The following is a 21446-nucleotide window of genomic DNA, read 5'->3' as shown; positions in this document are numbered from 1 at the left end:
AAGAGATTATGTTTTATCAAATGTTATGTACAGAACACCTTTATATTCATCTATACTTTTAATGTTTGAAAGAACCCTAAGAGGTAAAGACCATAATTATCTCTACTTTACAGATAAGAATATTGAAGTTGGGGGCGGTGGTTAAATAATACTCCCAAAGCTATATGTGATGAGTGATACAACTAATATTTGTGCTTATATAATACTATCCAGAGCAAATAGTCATGCAACTCAAGACTGGTGAGTTTCATAAAGGAGACAGTAATAAGCATTGTCAAATGAAACAAAAAACAGAATCATTGACCAGAAATAATGTGTAATTCATAGTTCATATGAAATTGTTTAAACTTGGTCCATTAGCCACATTTTCAACAAACTTAACACTTTATTTAAATGTCATTTAGATTTCCCTTCAGTATAATAAATACATGTATATATTATACAGTTTTTAAAAAGAAAAGAGAAGTCTGTGAACTAAACAATCTAAGAGTTAGTGATAATAACCCTCAAGTTCCTTTAGTGATTCATCCTACTCCAACCTGGTGGTTATTTAAAGTTGCTATTTGTTTGATGTCTCCTTAAGAGTTGTAATATATTTCTCCAGTATTTACATAAGATACAAATAATATTTAATTGTTATTTATGATGTACATATAGCAGTACACAATAAAGAAGCAGATGCCATTTCAGGAGATGCACAGCTTACATTTTCAGCAACAAAAAGTATGCATGTTAAGCCTTGACATCTACACTTACAAAATCGGCCCGCCAGGAAATTATTGTTCTACCTTTCAGATGAATCAAGCACTACAATTGGAACTGTGTTTATATGAGGAGAAACAAATGAATCTGGTCAAATTGAACAAGACAGTTTTCTGGTCTTGCTCCCAACAGTCCTAGGACTGTCACATAACACTAGTACCTCCATGTTATTTAGTGATTTATAGATTACAACATGCTTTCACATTTAATCTTCACCACAGTTCTGTGGGAATTAACTTTGAGAAGGCTTTGATGTACATTTCTTTAGTTCTTGTTCAGTAATGAGAAATATCTTGAATAAATGCCCACATTTGGAAGCGAGAAAATCGAAATGTGGAGAAGTTAACTGGCTTTGCCACTTTCACACAGCTAGAAATGGTTGAGGTAGGATTTAATGAACATCTTCCTACTCTTGCTACCTGAGCTGTCCCCACGATGTTGTAGCTAGCCATACCTAGAAGACATACCATCTACTGATGAGAATTTAGATTCTGGAGTCAGGCTGCATGGATTTCTGTATGGCCATGAGCAAGTTACTGAACTTCTCCAGTAGCTGTCATTCTCTTTTGTATAAAGAGGATAATAATAATAGTACATGTAAACATTATTTTGAGGATTGACTGAGATGAGGTATAACAAGCTCCCCATACAGGGCATGGCACATGGCAAGTGTTTCATACAGGTTAGCTATTGCTTATGTTATCATCACTAGGCCCCAAGTATATTTGCGTTTACAACATCAATTAGTTGAAGTGGTGTGAGCCAGATCCTTGTTCATTTGTATCAATGCGTCTCCTTTTTCTAAGATAAATCTGTCATCCAGTCATAGGATTGTATTTACTATGTGCCCTATATACCTTTTCAAATCAACGCTATAAGTCTTTGCTGGTATTTTTAATTCAAAGTAGACTGAAAATAGGCTTCCAATAAAGAACAGTCTGTGCAATTTCAAATGAACATTTGCTTTACAAAAAGTAAAAATAGTTATTGATATTATGTTATTCTTATTTATACTGGATGCATCACCAACCAAAGCAGGGGTGTCTAATCTTTTGGCTTCCTTGGGCCACATTGGAAGAAGAATGTCTTGGGCCACATATAAAATACACTCACAGTAACAACAGCTGATGAGATTTTCTTTTTAATCGCAAAAAAGTTTTCATAATGTTTTAAGAAAGTTTGCGCATTGGCGTTGGGCTGCATTCAAAGCTATCCTGGGCAACATACGGCCTGTGGGCCATGGACTTGTACTAAAGCTTGGGTAAAGTTAGATGCATCTTGTAATAAAAGCCTTCAATGGAAATGAGGGAATCTGTAATTGTGGAGTATGTACTCATATTCCTTACTATTCTTAGAAACTCCTTTTCTGAAAATGGTTTTCTCTTGCCTTGCATAAAAGTTATAATACCTTCCCTTCTCCCTTCCTACATTAAAGGCAAAAAAGCAGCCCATTGACAGTTCAATTTTACAAAAGGACATCATAAAAATTATAATACTTAAGGTGTGTTCTGAGTGGCNTTTCTTCTTCACCTTTAATCCCCATCATGGATAGTAACTGATCACTCCTTAGCAGTCATCTTTCTTATTTAGAAATCTAGAAGTAAATTACAAAGGGGAAAAGCAAACACTAATTTATAAAGCTGTATGGAAAGTTTGATGGTGAAATGCTCAGGCCATAGGACATATACTGAAGTGTAGTGCACAGTAGATTTTAATATATGAGATTGACCTAATTATAGAGGATTTCCACATCAAACAAAGTAGTTCAGATAGAGATAATAACAAGGACAGTGTGTGATAGAAATAGAATCTCAACTAATGTTTAAAGAGCCTAAAACTAGGAAACTGTATATAAATAATTATTCTACAACTCTCCAGCATGACAAAATGAAACTTCAGGAACATCTCTCTGGAATGATACATACAACATTCCTGCTACCTCAAATATTCAATGGCATCATAATACCTCATACAAGAATATGTTTGTACAATTTGTTCCAACTTTTGAAAAACATTGAGGCGATATCCAAATTTCTATCAGGACAAAAAGTGATAGAATAAATATAAAGAAATATTCTCATTGTTCCTCCGTTTCTGTAGGAAGCATTTCCTGAGGTAAGACTTCTTGAGATTTGTATAAACACTGCATACTCTCCCACAAAGCTGTAATAATTTCATCCCTCTAGCTTTCAATGAATGGGGGAGCTTGCCTCCAGAGCTTTTTAAACTTGCCCATCTGATGGACAAATATTTGTATTTCATTATTGTTTTTATTTGCTTTTCCTCAACATTGAGAAAAATCATTTCTTCTATGTCTGACCCTTTGATTTTCTTCTTCGATTTTCTTCTGTAAAACACCTGCTTATAACTATTCATTCATCCACTGGTTTTTTTGTAAGATTTTTTTCGATTTACAGTTTTTCTGTGTGTGATTAAGTATGTTTTATGTGTTTACTATAGTTTAAGAGCTCATTTTTTTTTTTTTACTTTATGTATGTAAGATATCTTTGGTATTTTTTTACTTTATGTATGTAAGGTATTTTTGGTATTTTTTTACTTTATGTATGTAAGTTATCTTTGGCCATTCCACTTTCTAATTGTATAATAAAATATGAGATTTTTCATTCTGTGTTTGCAATCTTGCTTTAAGAGTGCTCAATCTCAGGGCAGACAATCATTTTTCCTTTCTAAAATTTTGTTACTTTTTGATTTTTACATTTAAATATTTAACCCATCTCAAATTTATTGTTATGAAGTGAGATGAATAGCCTAACTTTGCTTGGATAGATGATTGTCTTAGTGCCATTTAGTAAATGAACTGCTTTTCCAAATAAATAAATATTTCATTTTTCACATATAAGCTTTAAATATATAATCAGAAGTAATTCTGGTCAAAATTCTGTGCAAGTGATTCATATCTCTCACTATATTCTTGGATTATAGTCTCAATTTTATAATTTTTTTAGCCATTCTTGGATATTCTTTCATATCAATATAATCATTTAATCAAGTTCTAAATAAAACAATATAAACAAAAATATTCTAATGAAACGGTACTAAATGCATATTTTATTGTAAGAAAAATCAGCTTAATTCTCTTATCAGGTCTTCTTTTCCATGAATGAAAGAATTTTCCTATATTTTTGATTTTATTTTATGCCCTATAAGATTTTATGTTTTCTATAATCTATTCACACTTATTATATCCATTGTCACTTAATAATGTCCAACATTTTTCATTCTGTCAATAATCAGTTCTGTTCATAACTTGTATTAGTAATATAGAGAAAAGTATAGATTTTTGTATTGCATATGCATGTTCTATTAAGATTTATTAATGCTGTAAACTTGCAGTTTCTGAGTTTTTGAAAATATATGACCATGTAATCTGCCAAACAGGAACAGGTTGTCTTGTTTCTTAGTATTTTATTTTCTAATCTTATTTCATTATGTAGAAACTCCAAAATAATGAGTAAACATGATAAGAATAAACATTTCTGTCTTATTTCTAATTTTAATGAAAAAAATTCATTCTTTATTATGAGTTTTGCTACCGGTTTTTGGTAAATAACCCTTATAATTTCTAGGACCAGTGATGAAATTCTTGAAACATTTTTTCACAGACAATATCATCACACTGAAAAATATTATTTGCCATAACGAATGATAGCTAAAAATATAATAATTATAAAAATAATTTGCATTTTTGAAATAAGCTTTACTTTCCCTTCATACGTTGTTGGATTTAACATACTAACAATTATTTTAGTGGTCTTACCAGATAATTTTACATTTTATTTTCATTTTTCTTTGATCTTTATGTAGAATAGGATTTCTAACTTTGTTAGCAACTAAGACTTCTGTTTATTGCTCATTTAAAATACAAAACTAAAGCAGTAAACTGCAACAAAAAAAAGTAGTTACATATACAATAATTTTTAAATAATACGGAAGTCAAAAGTCACTAACATGTGAATAGGCTGATTAACTCTAACTGAAAGATAGAGGACCACATAGCGAGTAAATTAAGGAAGATCTACGTTGTACCTAAGAGACTCAGTAAAATAAAGTGCTATTTAAAAAAAATTTCCAACCTTGAACCCTATCCACTAATTTCTAGGTTTCAATGAAATTGTTTAGAACTGAATTCCAAACTATTAGATGTTCTCACTGCTTCAAGAAAAGATATGTCTTTTCTGTTTCAAATATTGTTAGTTATCACTTATATTACTAAACCCCAGGCAAAATACAAATAAACATTTAAGACTACATATTGCACAATTTATTGTTGAACTTTTTTCTCCTTTCCCTTCATCTATTTAGAGCGATTCACAAATATTTAGTTATAGTAACTTCTGAAATAGTTGCTTCTATAATACAAATGCATGATGTACTTTCTGAATTTTAGCATAACCACAGATAATGTTTTAAAACTTAAGGGAAGAAAATCTTATCTGGATGTAGAATTATTGGAATTCTTGAGTCACGTTATTTTTTTTTTTTTTAACTGACAATTGGCTATAAGTAAAATTGCAACTGTCTTGCAGAGTTTCAATGGGGGCATATAAAAAGTTTGATGTTAGATGCATTTCCATTGTTATTCATTCTATTAACCAAATACCTAGCAAATACTATCAGTGCACAGACTCACCATTTTCTTAGAATAAGAAATTTCTCTTGTTTATGCCTCACATTTGACTTTTCTCCAGGTGTTCTTTAAGTAATTTTTATTTACATTTTAGATCTTCTGGATCTTTCCCCAGATCTCCAGAATTTTTTCACGTTAAGTAAATATTTGTGTGTGTGGGTGTTGTGAGCTATTTCTTCTACTTGATACCCTAGAACATCTATAATCATAGAACACTGTTTTGTAGTAAATATATATATCATACTTTCCTTTCCAGAAAGTCTTCCTAACTTTCCAACTACTTCTAAAAAACAACAATCTGCTTGGTGCTTTCTAGTTAAAAATTATATTTGTCTTCCAAGTCTAATTTAATTATACTTAAAGAGCTTCTTAACTTAGGGATGTCCTAGATAGACTTCAAAGATTATCTATGAACTAAGATGAGAAAAACTATATCTTTAGTTTTACTAACTTCTAAATGGAACATGTAATTTCCTTCAGTTATGAATGTAGACCAAAAATCAGTTTTGCTAGCATTGCCTGTGTCTTTGTCAACAGTAGAAATCGTAGATATTTTCCTATCACTATTACACTATATATCTGATATATTTATAGGTTTATTATTTCAAAAGCAGTCTAATTACCTTCCAGTATAACTTTTTATTTAATATACTAATAGAGAGGCATGTATGTTACCATATTGCATATTTGTTTTTAATATATTTTAAATATACTTAAATATATTTTTAAGTATAATACTATGGATTTTCTTTAGAAATAGTATTCTTTCTTAATTGGGGTCCACTGGCTGCTTCATATGTCTAAAGAAGCCCACGACACACAAAAATTTTAAAACTCCTGAATTACAGCCATATGTATCTAATTGTTGCAAATTTCTTTTAAGCTGTTTATTATAATTATTTTCTGGATCAATGTTTCATCAGACATCAAATCAAACTTAGTGTGTTTAGGCTAGGTGTAGTGGCTCACGCCTATAATCCCAGCACTTTGGGAGGGCTAGGCAGGCAGATCACCTGAGGTCAGGAGTTTGAGACCAGCCTGGCCAACATGATGAAACCCCTTCTCTACTAAAAATACAAAAAATTAGCTGGGCGTGGTGGCACGCACCTGTAATCCCAGCTACTTGGGAGGTTGAGGAAGGAGATCCCTTGAACCCAGGAGGCAGAGGTTGCAGTGAGCTAAGATCACGCCATTCCACTCCAGCCTGGGTGACAGAGCAAGGCTCCATCTCGGGGGGGGGGAAAAAAAAAAAAACAATCTATTAGTGTATTTAAAGTTGCAACCACTTTGAAGAAGTAAAAAGCACACAAGTCTTTGCTCTTAGCCACCAGTCATGAACATACTGGTAAATTATCAGCCTAAGGCTCAGACTAAGAAAGAATTTTTTGTCTGTATAAGTGCAAATTTGAATTCTGTTTAGTCTTTTAAGGCAGAAGTTTCAGCCTAAAGTAACACTTTTGATTTTGTTTAGATAAGATTGTAACCTAACTTATTCATCCATCTGTCCATCCATCCATTCATCTATCCATTTCTTCATTCACAAGACAGCCACTTGCTTTTGTGCAAGTAGTTTGTGTTCATGTGTATATATGGATGGGTGTGTGTGCTCACATGCACATGTATACACACACATATATATAAATTCAGGTTCCAAATTACTGTAATCAAATAAATTTTAAAATATAACTTTATATAAAATTTCAAATGTAACTTTAAGTTGAAATTTCTTGTGTTGATTTGAATTAGAAATTCAACAGTCTGTGTGTATGAGAGAGATAAATTTTATACTTATCATCTGGGTTTTTTAAGTGTTGCTTTTGATATATTAGAGTAAAAGAGAAGGGGACGCTGAAGAATTTAGCATGTTTTTATCGAAGCCCTTGAAAAAAGAAGCACTTTTTTCGTAAAGTTTCTATTATCATACTATCAACTAGAGCTTTAAAAAGGGATTTGAGCCATGGAAATTTTATGTTACAGGAAACATTCATTTGTATATAACAAATGCCCCTTAATAACTTTAAGAGACTTTCATAAGATTATATAGCTAATTTAAAATAGAACCAGGTGGCTGCAGTGGCTCTACCTATAATCCCAGCACGCTGGGAGGCTAAGGTAGGAGGACTGCTTGAGCCCAGGAGTTTAGAACCAGCCTGCGTAATATAGTGAGATGCTCTCCCTACAAAAAATAAAAAATTATCGAGGCATGGTGGTGCTGTGCTTGTAGTCCCAATTACTTGGGAGGCTGGGTGGGAGGATTGTTTGAGTCCAAAAAGAGGGTTGATGTGATTGGTGTTCATGCCTCTGCAGTTCAGCCTGGGCAACAGAGTGAGACCCTATTTCTTTAAAAAAGAGCCAGGTTAGAATATGTATCCATTCATTCTTAAAATCTAGGGTACACCAAACAGTATTATGTCAGTAAATTGTTCTTACACAATTCATATAGCCTTTTTTATAAATACTGAATTTAATAGAATGAATACTCTTAAATCGCATTAATGTCACTTCAGGATGAATTTCTCTCCAAAGATTTTCACTTCAGTATTAATAATGGTTCAAACATGTATATTTTAGTGACAGAGATAAATTTTTATGAGGTTTTGGTCATTACTTTTAATGGCAAACACCACAATTACTTTTGCACTAACCTAATACGTTTGTGTAAAATATCACACTCTGGATTTTAAAATATGTGCTTCAGATTGGTGCTGAGTCACTTCAAGGTAAAACATGTAGATACATTTTAAGAATAGCAATCAGTTATAAGTTAATGGATGTCTTGTATATGTCAATAACATTTAATGCTGTATCATATCAAAGTAATTCAGTTATTAATGTAACTAATCTTGCAACAAAACTGAGAAAAAATGTTGAACAGATACACTCATAAAGTTTAGACAGAATAAAAGCCAAAAAACCTTATGGTTAGTGACACAATATAAAAAACAAGGATATTTATTTGGTTTGGTTTCAGGGTTCTCTTTTAATTGCCTCTTCTAATTTTGTTATAGATTGCTGAGTGAAATATTTGATTCAATAACTTGGAATTTATTTTTAAAAAGTGTTTGGGAGTATGTTGTTTGCTTCTTAGTAATATTACTGCAAATATGTTTTCCTGGGTGTAATGCCTTTATGTCTACAGACTTCACTTCAGCAAAGTAAGTAAAGCACATTGTGATTTTCATCTGCAGGGTTATGTCCTTAAATATACTAGATGGAAAATTTTATAAATTTGAGAAGAAAAGGTAATGGAAAAGTAATAAGTTATTGAGTGCCTACAATGATATACTTATTTTACGTGTTATTAGAAGAATATGCTCTTCACTTATAACAATAGAACCACAAAGGAAGGAGACATTGAATAAAGCAAAGAAGAGGGATGGAGACAGAAAAGAGACTGTGTTGAGAACAAAGCATGAAAAAGGGTCAGCAAGCGCATTTTCTGATTTTTCTAAATGTTTCTGAGATCAAACACGTTATATTTTAGACTTCTTTAAAGTATTGAAGTGCGTAGTAAATTTGATAATCAACTGATAATTGTCTCAGCTGCAGTAAGTAAACCAGAGTCCCTGAGTCATAGCTTTTCACTGTCCTCTCCATAACTTCCGTATGGCTCAATCTCCATGGCAGAGGTGGTTTGAGGTGGCATTCTTGGCTTTCCTAGGGAACCAGTAAGAAGGGCCTCTTTATCAACACTTACTCACAGCCATCTGAAAGACAGAAGAGAGGCGGAAAGGCCACGGCCCTAATGGGATGCAAGAGTTCTCTGAACGTCCCTTTCCAGTGCTAGAACTTGCAAATGTGTGTTGGCAGCTTCTGCAATGGAACATCTTTTGACTTTTGAATTCCACCTTTGTTCACCTTTCCATCCCAGACAAGTGAACATTAGGGAAACTAAAATCTGAACTCAAAGGACTCTCAGGGCGTCATCTGGATGAAACCTCTTCTTCTCTGACATCACTGCTTTAAATTAATTCTATCTCATGCTTCTGTGTTTCTCTCTCCTCTCTCTCTCTCTCTCTCTCTCTCTCTCTCTCATCTCTCCTGTCTGGCAGGGTGTAATCATATCCTTTCCTTATCCATTGCTAAAAGTCTAATTCAAAATGTAACAGTTAACCAGGTTTCTTTACCTGCCTCCAACCATTACAATTTTAATTTATCCTTTAAAATATCCTAGAATAACATTAATATTCCATTACTCTCCTGGTTAAATTATTCTATAATGTCACCAATGTTTATAAAATAATGCTATTCAAAAGCATCTCTAATCTTGCCCTAATCTACACTGAAGCATTTTAAAATTATTTAGCTCTCTTGACTGATACCATACTCTAAAGAAAGTATTTTTATAGATGAATCTGTCATGTCGTCTCATGGATGCTGTCATTTTCCTGTAACTATTTTACATTACTAGTTGCAACCAGTGTAAATATAAACACTCAAATCCTTTTCTGGTGAAAAAAAATCTCTAATTTCCTTTTGTTTTATTCATACTCTTCTTAGAACATTTACTGAGTTCTTCCATTAAAATCATTTGTATAGTATTATGCAGTGTTTGTGTGTGTGTGCGTGTGTGCGTGTGTGTGTAAAGAGAGAGGAATTTTCTATTATGCTTCTAGAGGGCAAAACACATTTTTACCATCCAGCACATTGCCTTGCACATTGTTTACGTATAGTAATTATTTGTTGATTAAATGAAAGGCATTAAAGTGATTTGATTTATTGTTGTAAGATTTAGTGAAGTTATTTTCTTTTTGGTTTGACCACCAGCAAACCTGTAACCCTGGGATAAAACAACTGAAATATGCTAAATCTACCAGCAATCCAGGGAAAAAGACTGGAGAATTTACATCTCCATATACACCAAAGACCATCTGTATACAAATGAAAGGCTGTAACATTAGGACATTCTGAAAGGAAAGCCAGGAAAATTTAGCAAAGTGAAAGGGTGTGGGAGGGGGAGGGTGGGCAGAAGTGGTATTTTGGTCTTTCTAGAGAGGGATTATTTCCTGAGAGCAAAATCTTGAGGAGTCGACTTTAGTGTTCATTGTTTCACTGTCTGTGATTGGCTCTTCCTTGCCATGTGAGATTGACTCAGTTTCTAATTGGATGGCTTGGAAATCTGATTTAATGGCCTCACCCTACAGAAATGATAATCGTCTGTGTGCAGAATAAATCAATATGTCATGTATGGAACACCACCTATCTACAAGGCACTTTGCTAAGTATAAAAAGAATGGCAGCTCAACTGTTCTAACACTTCCAAAAGAACAGTTTGAATCTGTAGTTTTCTGCTCCAAGTATGTCAATTATTTGCTTCTTGCTAAGGAAAGTAAAATGTTGCACAGTGCCATATTCGTTAATACTGAACAAAAAAACTATAGTTAGCAAACAATTTCTATGTTCTAGGGCTCAGCAGAGTTTTACAATTTTAATTGTATTCTAACTCTACCAGTCCAATATAAGATATATAAAGCAGAAAAACTACCCTGAGATTTTGGAAAGTACTTGGCAAAATTTCAGAACTGAAAATTTCAGATTAGAATGTGGTCATCATCTGATGTGACACTGCAAATCTTCGTTTCTTATTTTTTTGTGTTTTTTCATGATACCAACCATGATGTTGGATTTGAAGTAAATAAACATTTGATTTGATTTGCTTAGGAGATACAGGAAATCTGTGTTCCAGTTTTCTGTCAAATACAACAGTCATCTCTGTGAGGATATGAACTGGTTCATCTTCATTTTTCTTAATTTTCTATGTCTAATGCAGTGCCAGACAAGAGACTCAGTAAATATTTGTTGATTCAATACATGAATAAATTATTGAATCTATCAAAGTAATTATAAGCCATTTTAAGAAAGGGAATCACCTGAAGAAGTTTCTATATTTGGAAAAATCACATTTGCAGTAGTGGAGGGAAAGAACTGAAGATCTCGAAGATCTGTCTATTTCTTTAGAATGGTTTATATTTTATATCAATAATTTTATAGTAACCATAGAGTCCCTGTTTCCTTTATTAAAGCTTCTATTCTATTAGCTGGCTAACCATAAAGTCATTTATCAGACCCTTCTTTCTCTTTCTCTCTCTCTTTCTTTCCTCATTTTCAAAACAGAAATAAAATGTACATTTTCCTACATTTGTGTATATTTTGAATAGCATCTTCAAAAGTAAAAGCAAAGGAAGCAGGATTGAGAAGTGAAAGCCATTATACCCTGATGCAGAGCTGATGAATGTTCCTGCCACTGTAAAGAGAAACTCCACAGAAAATGGCTGCCTAATGAGCCACGTCCTGTGCTGGGTCGAGATAGCTGGGCCCTGTCCATCCACTCTGCTTGCTCCTCCATTGTCCTGTGCTTTAAAACTGAGGAAGAACCTGAAGCGGTTAGCAGGTGGAGGCTGCTAGTAGACTACACTCTTCATAGCATGGACAGCAAGTCCATTCTTGAAGGTTGTTATGAATGTCACATCTCTGTTTTCTACAGGAGGAAAGCATTCTTACTTTTTTTTTTTTTTTTTTTTTTTTTTTTTTTTTGAGACAGAATCTCATTCTGTCCCCCAGGCTGGAGTGCAGTGGAGTGATCTCAGCTCATCGCAACCTCCTCCCAGGTTCAAGTGATTCTCCTGCCTCAGCCTCCCCAGTAATTGGGATTACAGGTGCCTGCCACCATGCCAGGCTATTTTTGTATTATTAGTAGAGTCGGGGTTTCACCATGTTGGTCAGGCTGGTCTCGAACTCCTGACCTCGTGATCTGCCCGCCTCAGCCTCCCAAAGTGCTGGAATTATAGGCATGAGATTTTTATTCTTTTAGTGAAGAAAGCTTCACATTTATACCAAAACCCGATAAAGAAAGTACAGTGAAGTTTAGAAATTCATCGCACTTAGGAAAATAGATTCCAAACTATTTAAATAAAAATATTGCCAAAATAAAAACATTATGCATTTGACCATGTGGGATTAATTTCAGGAAAGCCAGAATGTTTCAATATTCAGGAATCCATTAATCTAATTTGCCATACTTTTAGTACTAAGGAAGACAATTATATGACTATATCCAAGGAAACACAAAAGGCATTGGACAAAATTCAACACTCATTTTTGACAATAAATAATAAAAAAATATTTATAAATGGCATAAATATAATAAATAAAACCAAGTATAATTGCTGGTGGGCATATGTGTTGGTATAAGTGCTTAAGAAAACTGTGTGACACAAAAATTCCATTCCTAGATATGAGATCAACATATAGGTACATTATTTCCTCATTTTCAAAACAGAAATAAAATGTGCATAGGAGCAATATTCTTAATGGCCCCAGACTGGAAACCACAAAAATGTTATCAACAATGGAATGAAATAAAATAGAAATTGAAATATTATGCAGAACTGGAAAAAACAGTTTTTGCTACTAATAATAGAAATGTATTTCAAAGAGCTAAAACTGAACAAAGAAAGCTAGACATAAAGAGTACATATTTTGTGATTCTCTTTATATAAAGTTGAAAAAGTGTGTGAGAGTAATTTATACTGATAACCTTTTAATTTGTGATTATATCTGAGAAAAGTACTAACTGAGAAGGGTAACAAGAAGGAGGCTTGTGGGGTGCATTAACTCTGCTAGGTTTTAATCCGATTGTGTTACCTAAGCATGTTCAGATTTTTAAAAGTCACCAAGCTGTGTATTAATATTTATCCATTTTACTATATGTATAATTCAATAATAAGTATAAAATGAATAGTGATAGTAATGAATCATAATATATTAAATAAAATTCATGGGGTCATAGCAATACCTGACAACAGAAAGGAGAAGAGGGAGAACTTTCAGATACAGAAGAATGCAAGATAATAAATGTAGAAGTGATGAGAGAATAAGAAAACCTCAGACTTTCAAACACCATGTAATAATTGATATAGGCATATAGTTAGTACTCCATAACAGTTGATTATTTTTTTAAAACACTTTTCTTTTGTTTTTATTGTTTTCACACAATCGGAGAAGACCCAAACCTGTCTCCTGAGACCTAGGTAATCTCTAATGTTTTGCCTGACTCACTGAGTGAGGATCCCAACAGAGTCCCACGTGGAGTCCAGCTAAGACAATCAGTCCCTGATGTCAAACAATCTATGACCAGCTGGGTGCCAGGCAATTAATAGTAAAGACAACATATCATGTTGAATTTCAAATACATTTTAGAGTAAAAGTAAGCTCTAAAATAATTATAATTATGTAATTTAAAACTAGTTATTTACTGTATTAGTCCATTTTCACACTTCCGTAAAGATACTACCTGAGACTGGGTAATTTATAAAGGAAAGAGGCTTCATTAACTCACAGTTCCAAGTGGCTGGGGAGGCTTCAAGAAACTGATTACCATAGCAGAAGGCAAAGAGGAAGGAAGGCACATCTTACATGACAGCAGGAGAGAGAGAGAGCAAGAAGCGGGAAGTGCCAGACACTTATCAAATAGCCGTATCTTGTGAGAACTCTCTATTACAAGAACAGCATGGGGGAAACCATCTGCATAATCCAATCACAGCTCACCAAATATCTCCCTCCACACATGAGGAGTGTAATTCAAGATGAGATTTGGGTGGGGACACAAAGCCAAACCATATCCTTTACTGACCAATGAATTGTTATTAGTGGACCTATAGATTAGTTCCATACAAAAATCATTTTAAATAATAAAGTTTAATAATTTATAATAATTGGTTATAAATGTTTATATTTTTTTAAAATTATAATATGCAGGTTCATCCATGTCCCTACAAAGGACACAAACTCATCATTTTTGATGGCTGCATAATATTCCATGGTGTATATATGCCACATTTTCCCTGTCCAGTCTATCATCGATGGGCATTTGGGTTGGTTCCAGGTCTTTGCTATTGTAAACAGTGCTGCAATGAACATTCGTGTGCAAGTGTCCTTATAGTAGACGATTTATAACCTGGAAACCATCATTCTCAGCAAACTGACAGAAGAGCAGAAGATCAAACACCGCATGTTCTCACTCATAGGTGGGTGTTGAACAATGAGAACACATGGACACAGGGAGAGGAGCACTACACACTGGGGTCAGTTGGGGGGAAATAGGGGAGGGACGGGGGGGGTGGGAAGCTGGGGAGAGATAGCAAGGGGAGAGATGCCAGATGTAGGTGATGCGGAGGAAGGCAGCAAATCACACTGCCACATGTGTACCTATGCAACAATATTGCATGTTCTTCACATGTACCCCAAAGCCTAAAATGCAATAAAATAAATAAATGGAAAAAAAAAAACTTAGATGGGAAAAAAAAATTATAATATGTAATGGTTTATTGAGTACTAAAACTCAAGCAGTATATTTATTCTTGGTGTATTCTTACATATTTTAATAAGCTTATCACATCTCCCTTTAATGCTTTTACACTGTTTTTTTTTTTAAATATGTATGTTATTCAGTAGGGTCATATTATACCTATTTTTAAAATAAAATTTCCTGCAATATTCTACAAAGATATATTTTATGGTTAATAAATTTCAAATTCTTGATGGCATAAAAAGCATATAAATCCAAGACGAATTTGTACTGAATCCAGAAAATGCCTCCCAATTACATCAGTTACTGAAATATACATCTAATATGGAAAATAAGTAATATTGCTTTGTCTTCCCTCATTGTCTACCACAGAAAACACTAAAAGTACAGTAGTCCCCTCATATCCAAGGTTTCACTGTCAGCAGTTTTAGTTATCAACACTCAACTGTGGTCTAAAAATATTAAATTGAAAATTTCAGAAATAATATATAAGTTGTAAATTTTGCACAACTCTGAACAGCACAATGAAATCTCAAGTTGACTCACTCTGTCTTACCTGGAACGTGAATTCTCACGTTGTCAGACAGATGCACACTGCATCCACTTCCCAAACCTTAATCACTTAGAAGCCATCTTGGTTATCGGATTTACTGTCATGGGATTGCAGTGCTTGTGACCAAGGAACTTTTATTTACCTTCATAATGGCCCCAAAGCACACAAATGTAAAACACTATCTTAACAAGCAGTGTGGTCACCTTGGTATTCATAAGCGCATTTCAAAAAGTGTTTATTGCTCCCCTCCCTTTGTCCATGTGCAGCAAATCACACTGCCATGTGTGTTCCTATGCAACAATTTTGCATGTTCTTCACATGTACCCCAAAACCTAAAATACAATAAAATAAATAAATGGAAAAAAATAAATAAATAAATAAATAAATAAATAAAAAACAAAAAGTGTTTATTACCATCTTCAGTGTTAAATAATTGCATACCTCTGTAAAGGATCTTTTAAATAGATAATTTCATTCCTATTATCTCCAGTGTTATTCTTATATAAAAATGTACCTATATTTAAAAGTAGCATTAATAAAGTGTCATCATAAGTGTTGCTTTTCTCCACATGGTTGCTTTCCTCTGATCCTCTTGTGATTTCCTTCATTTTTCCAGCAGCATATTTCAATGTGACATGCATCATCATTTTTTTCTGCCATGCCTGTTTAACTGTCCTTAGGTAGCATTTATTTTTCATAAACGCCTCTGTGGCTCTGTGCCAGCAAAAATAAATATTAAACCAAATTTTGCTAAAGCAACATAGTGTAGTGTAATTCACTCAGGCTTGGGTATCAGACAGGTGAACCTGTGTTTATTATATAAGGTCTTTAAAGTACGTGGAAGTTACAGGTCAAATTGCAGGTCTTCCACTTACTCAATGAGGAACCACATCTGTAAAATGTGAATAATAAAGAGTGAGGGTTAATGTACTTAGCAGATGCTTACTAAATAGCAGCCATTATTATTTTCATCATTGCCATCCCTAGAGTATAAGCCAAAGGAAATCGTGCATAAACACATTGGTGGCCTGATTCTTGAATTCACACTGCTCACTTGACTCAATGCTTGTTTATTTCTGATAAAACACTAATGCTAGCAATGGAGCACTTCTTGTCATCTGGAAAATATACCAGAAACGCATGAATGAAAAGAGGAAGTATGAGGCTAGCCCACTTCTTTTTGCTGCCACCTTTAGTCACTAGGCTGAATGATAGGAAAGCAGAAGCTAAAACACAGTAAAATCAAATAAAAGACAAAACCTACATGAGGAATTAAGAGACTTCTACTGAAAAGAAAGAGCTTGGGTTTAAAACAAATCATTAGCTATTTTTGAGTGTATTTCTTGATTATTTAGAAAGTCAACATCTCTGAGAAAGCAAAGCAAAGATTGTCAGCTAGAAAACAAGTTAGACTTATTTAAAAGAAAGAAAGACTTTCATCAAGTAAAGAGTTTCCATAACCACCAGTTTTAAGATGCTGTAAAATGTCATAATTCAGATTTAAAAAAGAATAATGTATCATATTGGAAAGTTTTTTTTTGTTTTGTTTTTGTTTTTGTTTTTTTTCCAATTTTGTCTTGTTTTTTGTAGGGGAAAAGGTCATATCTTCCTGCAAGGAAAAAAAAAAAAAAAAACCTGGCCAAAGACATACGAACCCTGTTCCATATTGCTATAGCATGGTGCATGAAATACACAGGCTTGAACAAATGAATAAATATTCATCACCTCTACCTTTTTCTTTTTTAGGTGCCTCCTATACTCCTTGATAAGCAGTTCTCTGAATTCACTCCGGACATTACACCAATCATTTTGGCAGCCCATACAAATAATTATGAAATAATAAAACTCTTGGTTCAGAAAGGGGTCTCAGTGCCTCGACCCCATGAAGTCCGCTGTAACTGTGTAGAATGTGTGTCCAGTTCAGACGTGGACAGCCTCCGTCACTCACGCTCCAGACTCAACATCTACAAGGCCTTGGCCAGTCCCTCTCTCATTGCACTGTCAAGTGAAGATCCTTTTCTCACAGCTTTTCAGTTAAGTTGGGAGCTTCAGGAACTGAGCAAGGTGGAAAATGAGTTCAAGTCAGAGTATGAAGAGCTGTCACGGCAGTGCAAACAATTTGCTAAGGACCTACTGGATCAGACGAGGAGTTCCAGAGAACTGGAAATCATTCTTAATTACCGAGATGACAATAGTCTGATAGAAGAACAAAGTGGAAATGATCTTGCAAGACTAAAATTGGCCATTAAATACCGTCAAAAAGAGGTGAGTGTTGCCAGACTTGATCCATCAAAATGCCATAGAATTTAATCACACTGAAGCAAACTGCTACTTGCAAAATTAGTTTTGGGTTTTAGAGCATTTTCTATTCAGCTGTAAGTAGATGACATTTATTGTCTGCCAGACTAATCATTATGAGTCACATTGAAGAGTGGTAATAAATGGTTTAATAATTGATATTTTTGGCATCTGTATTAAAATGTACACATTGACTATGGTATAATGAAAAAACTAATGAATTTTAAATATCTCCAGACTGAGATTTCTGGTTCTGCTATTTACAAGTCCTGTAACTTTAGAGGGTCACAGATAGATTTCCTTAAGCTTCAGTATTCTCGTCTGCTTAATGGATTTAATATTTATAATATTTGATATATGTATATATAATCAGCCCTCTATGAGTTAACTCATAAACTCTGTATCTGCAGGTTCTGCATCCTTGGATTCAATCAACTGTGGATGGAAAATGCAATATTCATAGGATGTGGAACCTGCAGATATGGAAGGCTGATTTTTCCTATCCATGAGTCCCATAGGGCTAACTGCCACAGGGCTAGGGCAGCCATGAATTTTGGTAGCCACATGAGATCCTGGAACCAATCCCCCACATACTTGGGAACAATTGTATTTATATAGATATTTGTCTTATAGGTTTTTAGAAAGTGTAAAATACGTGGATGTGTGTGAAGACACTCAGTAAATTATATGGTATTGTTTTATTTATATCAATAGCTACATTATTATAAATTATTAATAAAAGAAAAGCCTTTAGTACAATAACAGATGTAAATACTAAAACTTTTCTCATGTCTTGCTCAGTGTTTTGATTTGTCAGGAATAAGAAATCAAAGAAGTTCATCACAAGGAATTAACAAATTTCTTGTAAAATTCCCATAAATTAAGAATGCTCTATTAAATAACAGAATCTCATATCTCTTACCCTTAATCACCCAGCATAATTGGTTTGTGTTTGAGTGGGTTCTCAAAAGAATGTTTACTTCTCTCTGAAGAAAATATTGGTTCTCTATTCACTCTTAAATGATAGTAATTATCTATTTCAGAAGAATACTTGCAAATACTATGTAAGATGAAAAAAAGAGAAAAAGCAAAAGACTTCTGAATTATAAAATCTACTCAGTTTCTTTTGAATTTGGCCTTGACAATCCTATATAAGTTCTGGTTGCTCTGCCTGTTTCTACTCACTAAATACTCAAGGTTTAAGATAACTGAATTTGCTTTCTTGATTTTTTTCCTGTAGTTCTGTGATTAGATAAGCTAATCTAGTTGTGATGAGAGCCTGAAACAAGGTGAAGTGAACAGCTTCTTTAGTATACATTCCCTCTAACTCTAAAATCACATTTGCTATTTTGAGATCATGTCAGCATTATTAACTAATTTTCTTAGGTTTTTATGTTTTGGACTCAAAGATCTAATACTTTTAAGGAACTAGAATAATTTTACTACACAACAATAAAATACATTGATAAAAAACTTCACATGATCAAAGATGTTCAAAGTGGTAAATGTGAACATAAGAAGTCATTTCAGGCTCTAGACTTGATAAGACATTGAGATATTGATGTAGCCTAAATCTTCTTAAAGGCCCAAATTAGCACAGTAGTATGCTTTGCTTTCTTTAGTTTTTCTTTGGAGAGGGGGCTTTAAATCATTGACATGATGACTGCAAAGATCTTCTCTTATGCTATAGCTGTTTAGTTTTAATATTATCCTACAAATGTTGAATGGAATAAAGTTCCCAAGATGTTCAGTTCACAAAAGAAAAGAACACAGAAGCAGCTGCTCTGCTCACCTGTTGCTCTTTAGGTCTCTCTGCAGCCAGTGAATGAACTCAGCTTTACTTTTTGTCTGCCCTCATTTTGGTCATGCCATCAGAGCTGATTTAACATTATCTTTGGCCACAGTAATTTTTGTGAAAGCCTAGGAACAAAATACTCATAAACTCCTTTACCATATCCTCATTACCGAATGTTATCAATGATACTGCACTAACTGAAGCTGCCAAATTCCAGTCAAAGAGTTGTTTGAGATCGAAATTGTAATTTGAGTTTCTTGCATATTTATATTTTTACTTACAAATCATTTAATACACTTTGGTCATGCATTCATTTCTTCATTTAACAACTCTTTCAACATATATCTCACAGAGCACATCCCAGGCAATGCCCGGGGCACTTGGGGTTCCATGATGTCAGATCTGTGCTCTCACAGAGCTTATAGTCTATTAGGAAAGACAATAAAACATTGAATAGGTGCTCTCCATTTTGTTCCTGAACTGCTAAAAATATTATGCCTCACTAAACATTTTTTTCTTTGCATATGTTCCTCTGTATATATTATAAATATGAAAAGTGGATTCAATGTCAAAATCTATTAAAAAGCCACAACTCTAGCCTGGTCTTTGGTATGTAAGAAGCAAAGCAATGGAATGCATTTGATAATTTCTAACACTTCTCTCAAGATGTTTGTACTCTTGCTAATATTAGGTTATGGGAGGGTGATATAGCCTAATAATACAAGATAAAAGATAGCCAAAAAACATACAGCATGTAACAAGAAAATAAGAATTAGTGCTATTTTTTAAAAGATACTTTTTTGTAGATATGAGGTCTTGTTATGTTGCCCAAGCTGATCGATCTCAAACTCCTGGGTTCAAGTAATCCTCCCAAAAAAATAAAGTTTTAAAAGACATTGTATTGGCATTTTTTCCTTTCAAAATGTTTTGAGATTTCAATGGAGAAAAAAATTAAAATTAATTCTTACAGAGTTGTTCTGGAATATATTGCATTTACTATCAAAGAGCATATTTTTCTCAGATTGACAATTTTTCCAAAGTAAAGTAACATTGGATAGCTGATAGCACTATTTTTAAAATACAAGAATAATATTTTACTTTCACGTATATCCTTTAAAATCATAGGTTGTGTTTTACAACATGTATTCTTAGGCTATTCGGAAATTATTGAATTCAAATATTAAAGGTTTTCTAGTAAGATCATGTGCCTTAAATAAAACTCTGCTTTAGCATGTCTTGCTTCATACCTGTCTTATGAAAAGTTCTCCTTGGTTTGGTCTAAACAAGTTTGAAGTTTGTCTTTAGTCCAACTCTCAGAATTTGGAATGCTTTCTCATTAACCTTAATTCACTGGGATAAATCCTCCACCCTCTTTAAAGGTCATCTCACGTCTGGTCTTTACCCCGGGAGCATTCTATGAAGCAAACCCCTCCATAGACTGTTTGATAAATGCCCTTATTATATATACCCTGTATTGCATTATGCTATTACATTTCCATCTCCTCCTTTAGGCAGTGTCAGGAACATATCCATCTTATTCACTAGTCATACCATAGCCCCTGACATACAGAAAGTACTCAGTAAGGAATACACTTGAATGAAGTCACAGACGATCTTAGATCTGGATGGTTCCCTGCATGTTTCTTTGCCTGAATAAATTGCAGTGTTTAGGTTAATCTCCTAATAATAGCTTACTTATGAATCAAAATGTTAAAACAATTCATGTTGCCAGGATTTGATTGCAGATTCATTCTAGTACTTCCCTAATCTCATTCAAAGAGAAAGGCCTGTGTTAATTGCATGCCATAGATATTTTTTACATTTTCATTTTATATATTCTTTCTAAGCAGCAGCATTATAGAAAGAATAATTTTCTTATTTCTATTAATTCTAGGCTAATGATGCTATAATTTTGTTGATCATATATTAGTGGAAGGCACATCTTGTATCAATTCAAATGAGTGTATGTTAGCAACTGGGTTGTTTACATGGTTTATTACATTAAACTTCCAAATACACTTCTGAAGTATGAACTATTTATGGATTTTTTTTCATGAAAAAAATCTGAGTCACAAAGGGTTAT

The 21446-nt window shown here is 33.6% G+C and overlaps 1 protein-coding gene across 1 annotated transcript in view; it reads left to right on the top strand.

Annotated features, from left to right (window-relative positions):
- TRPC4 (transient receptor potential cation channel subfamily C member 4) overlaps positions 1-21446 on the top strand; it is a 208741-nt gene that overhangs the window by 84667 nt on the left and 102628 nt on the right. Inside the window, exon 3 of the mRNA XM_017538019.2 lies at positions 17017-17535. Within this exon, the coding sequence (XP_017393508.1) occupies positions 17017-17535 (519 nt within the window). The remainder of the gene's footprint in view (positions 1-17016; positions 17536-21446) is intronic.

Source organism: Cebus imitator, unplaced genomic scaffold (assembly GCF_001604975.1).
Source record: "Cebus imitator isolate Cc_AM_T3 unplaced genomic scaffold, Cebus_imitator-1.0 Scaffold108, whole genome shotgun sequence".
Lineage (NCBI taxonomy): Eukaryota > Metazoa > Chordata > Mammalia > Primates > Cebidae > Cebus > Cebus imitator.
The sequence above is the reverse complement of the archived record's forward strand: the minus strand, read 5'-3'. Positions and strand labels throughout refer to the sequence as shown.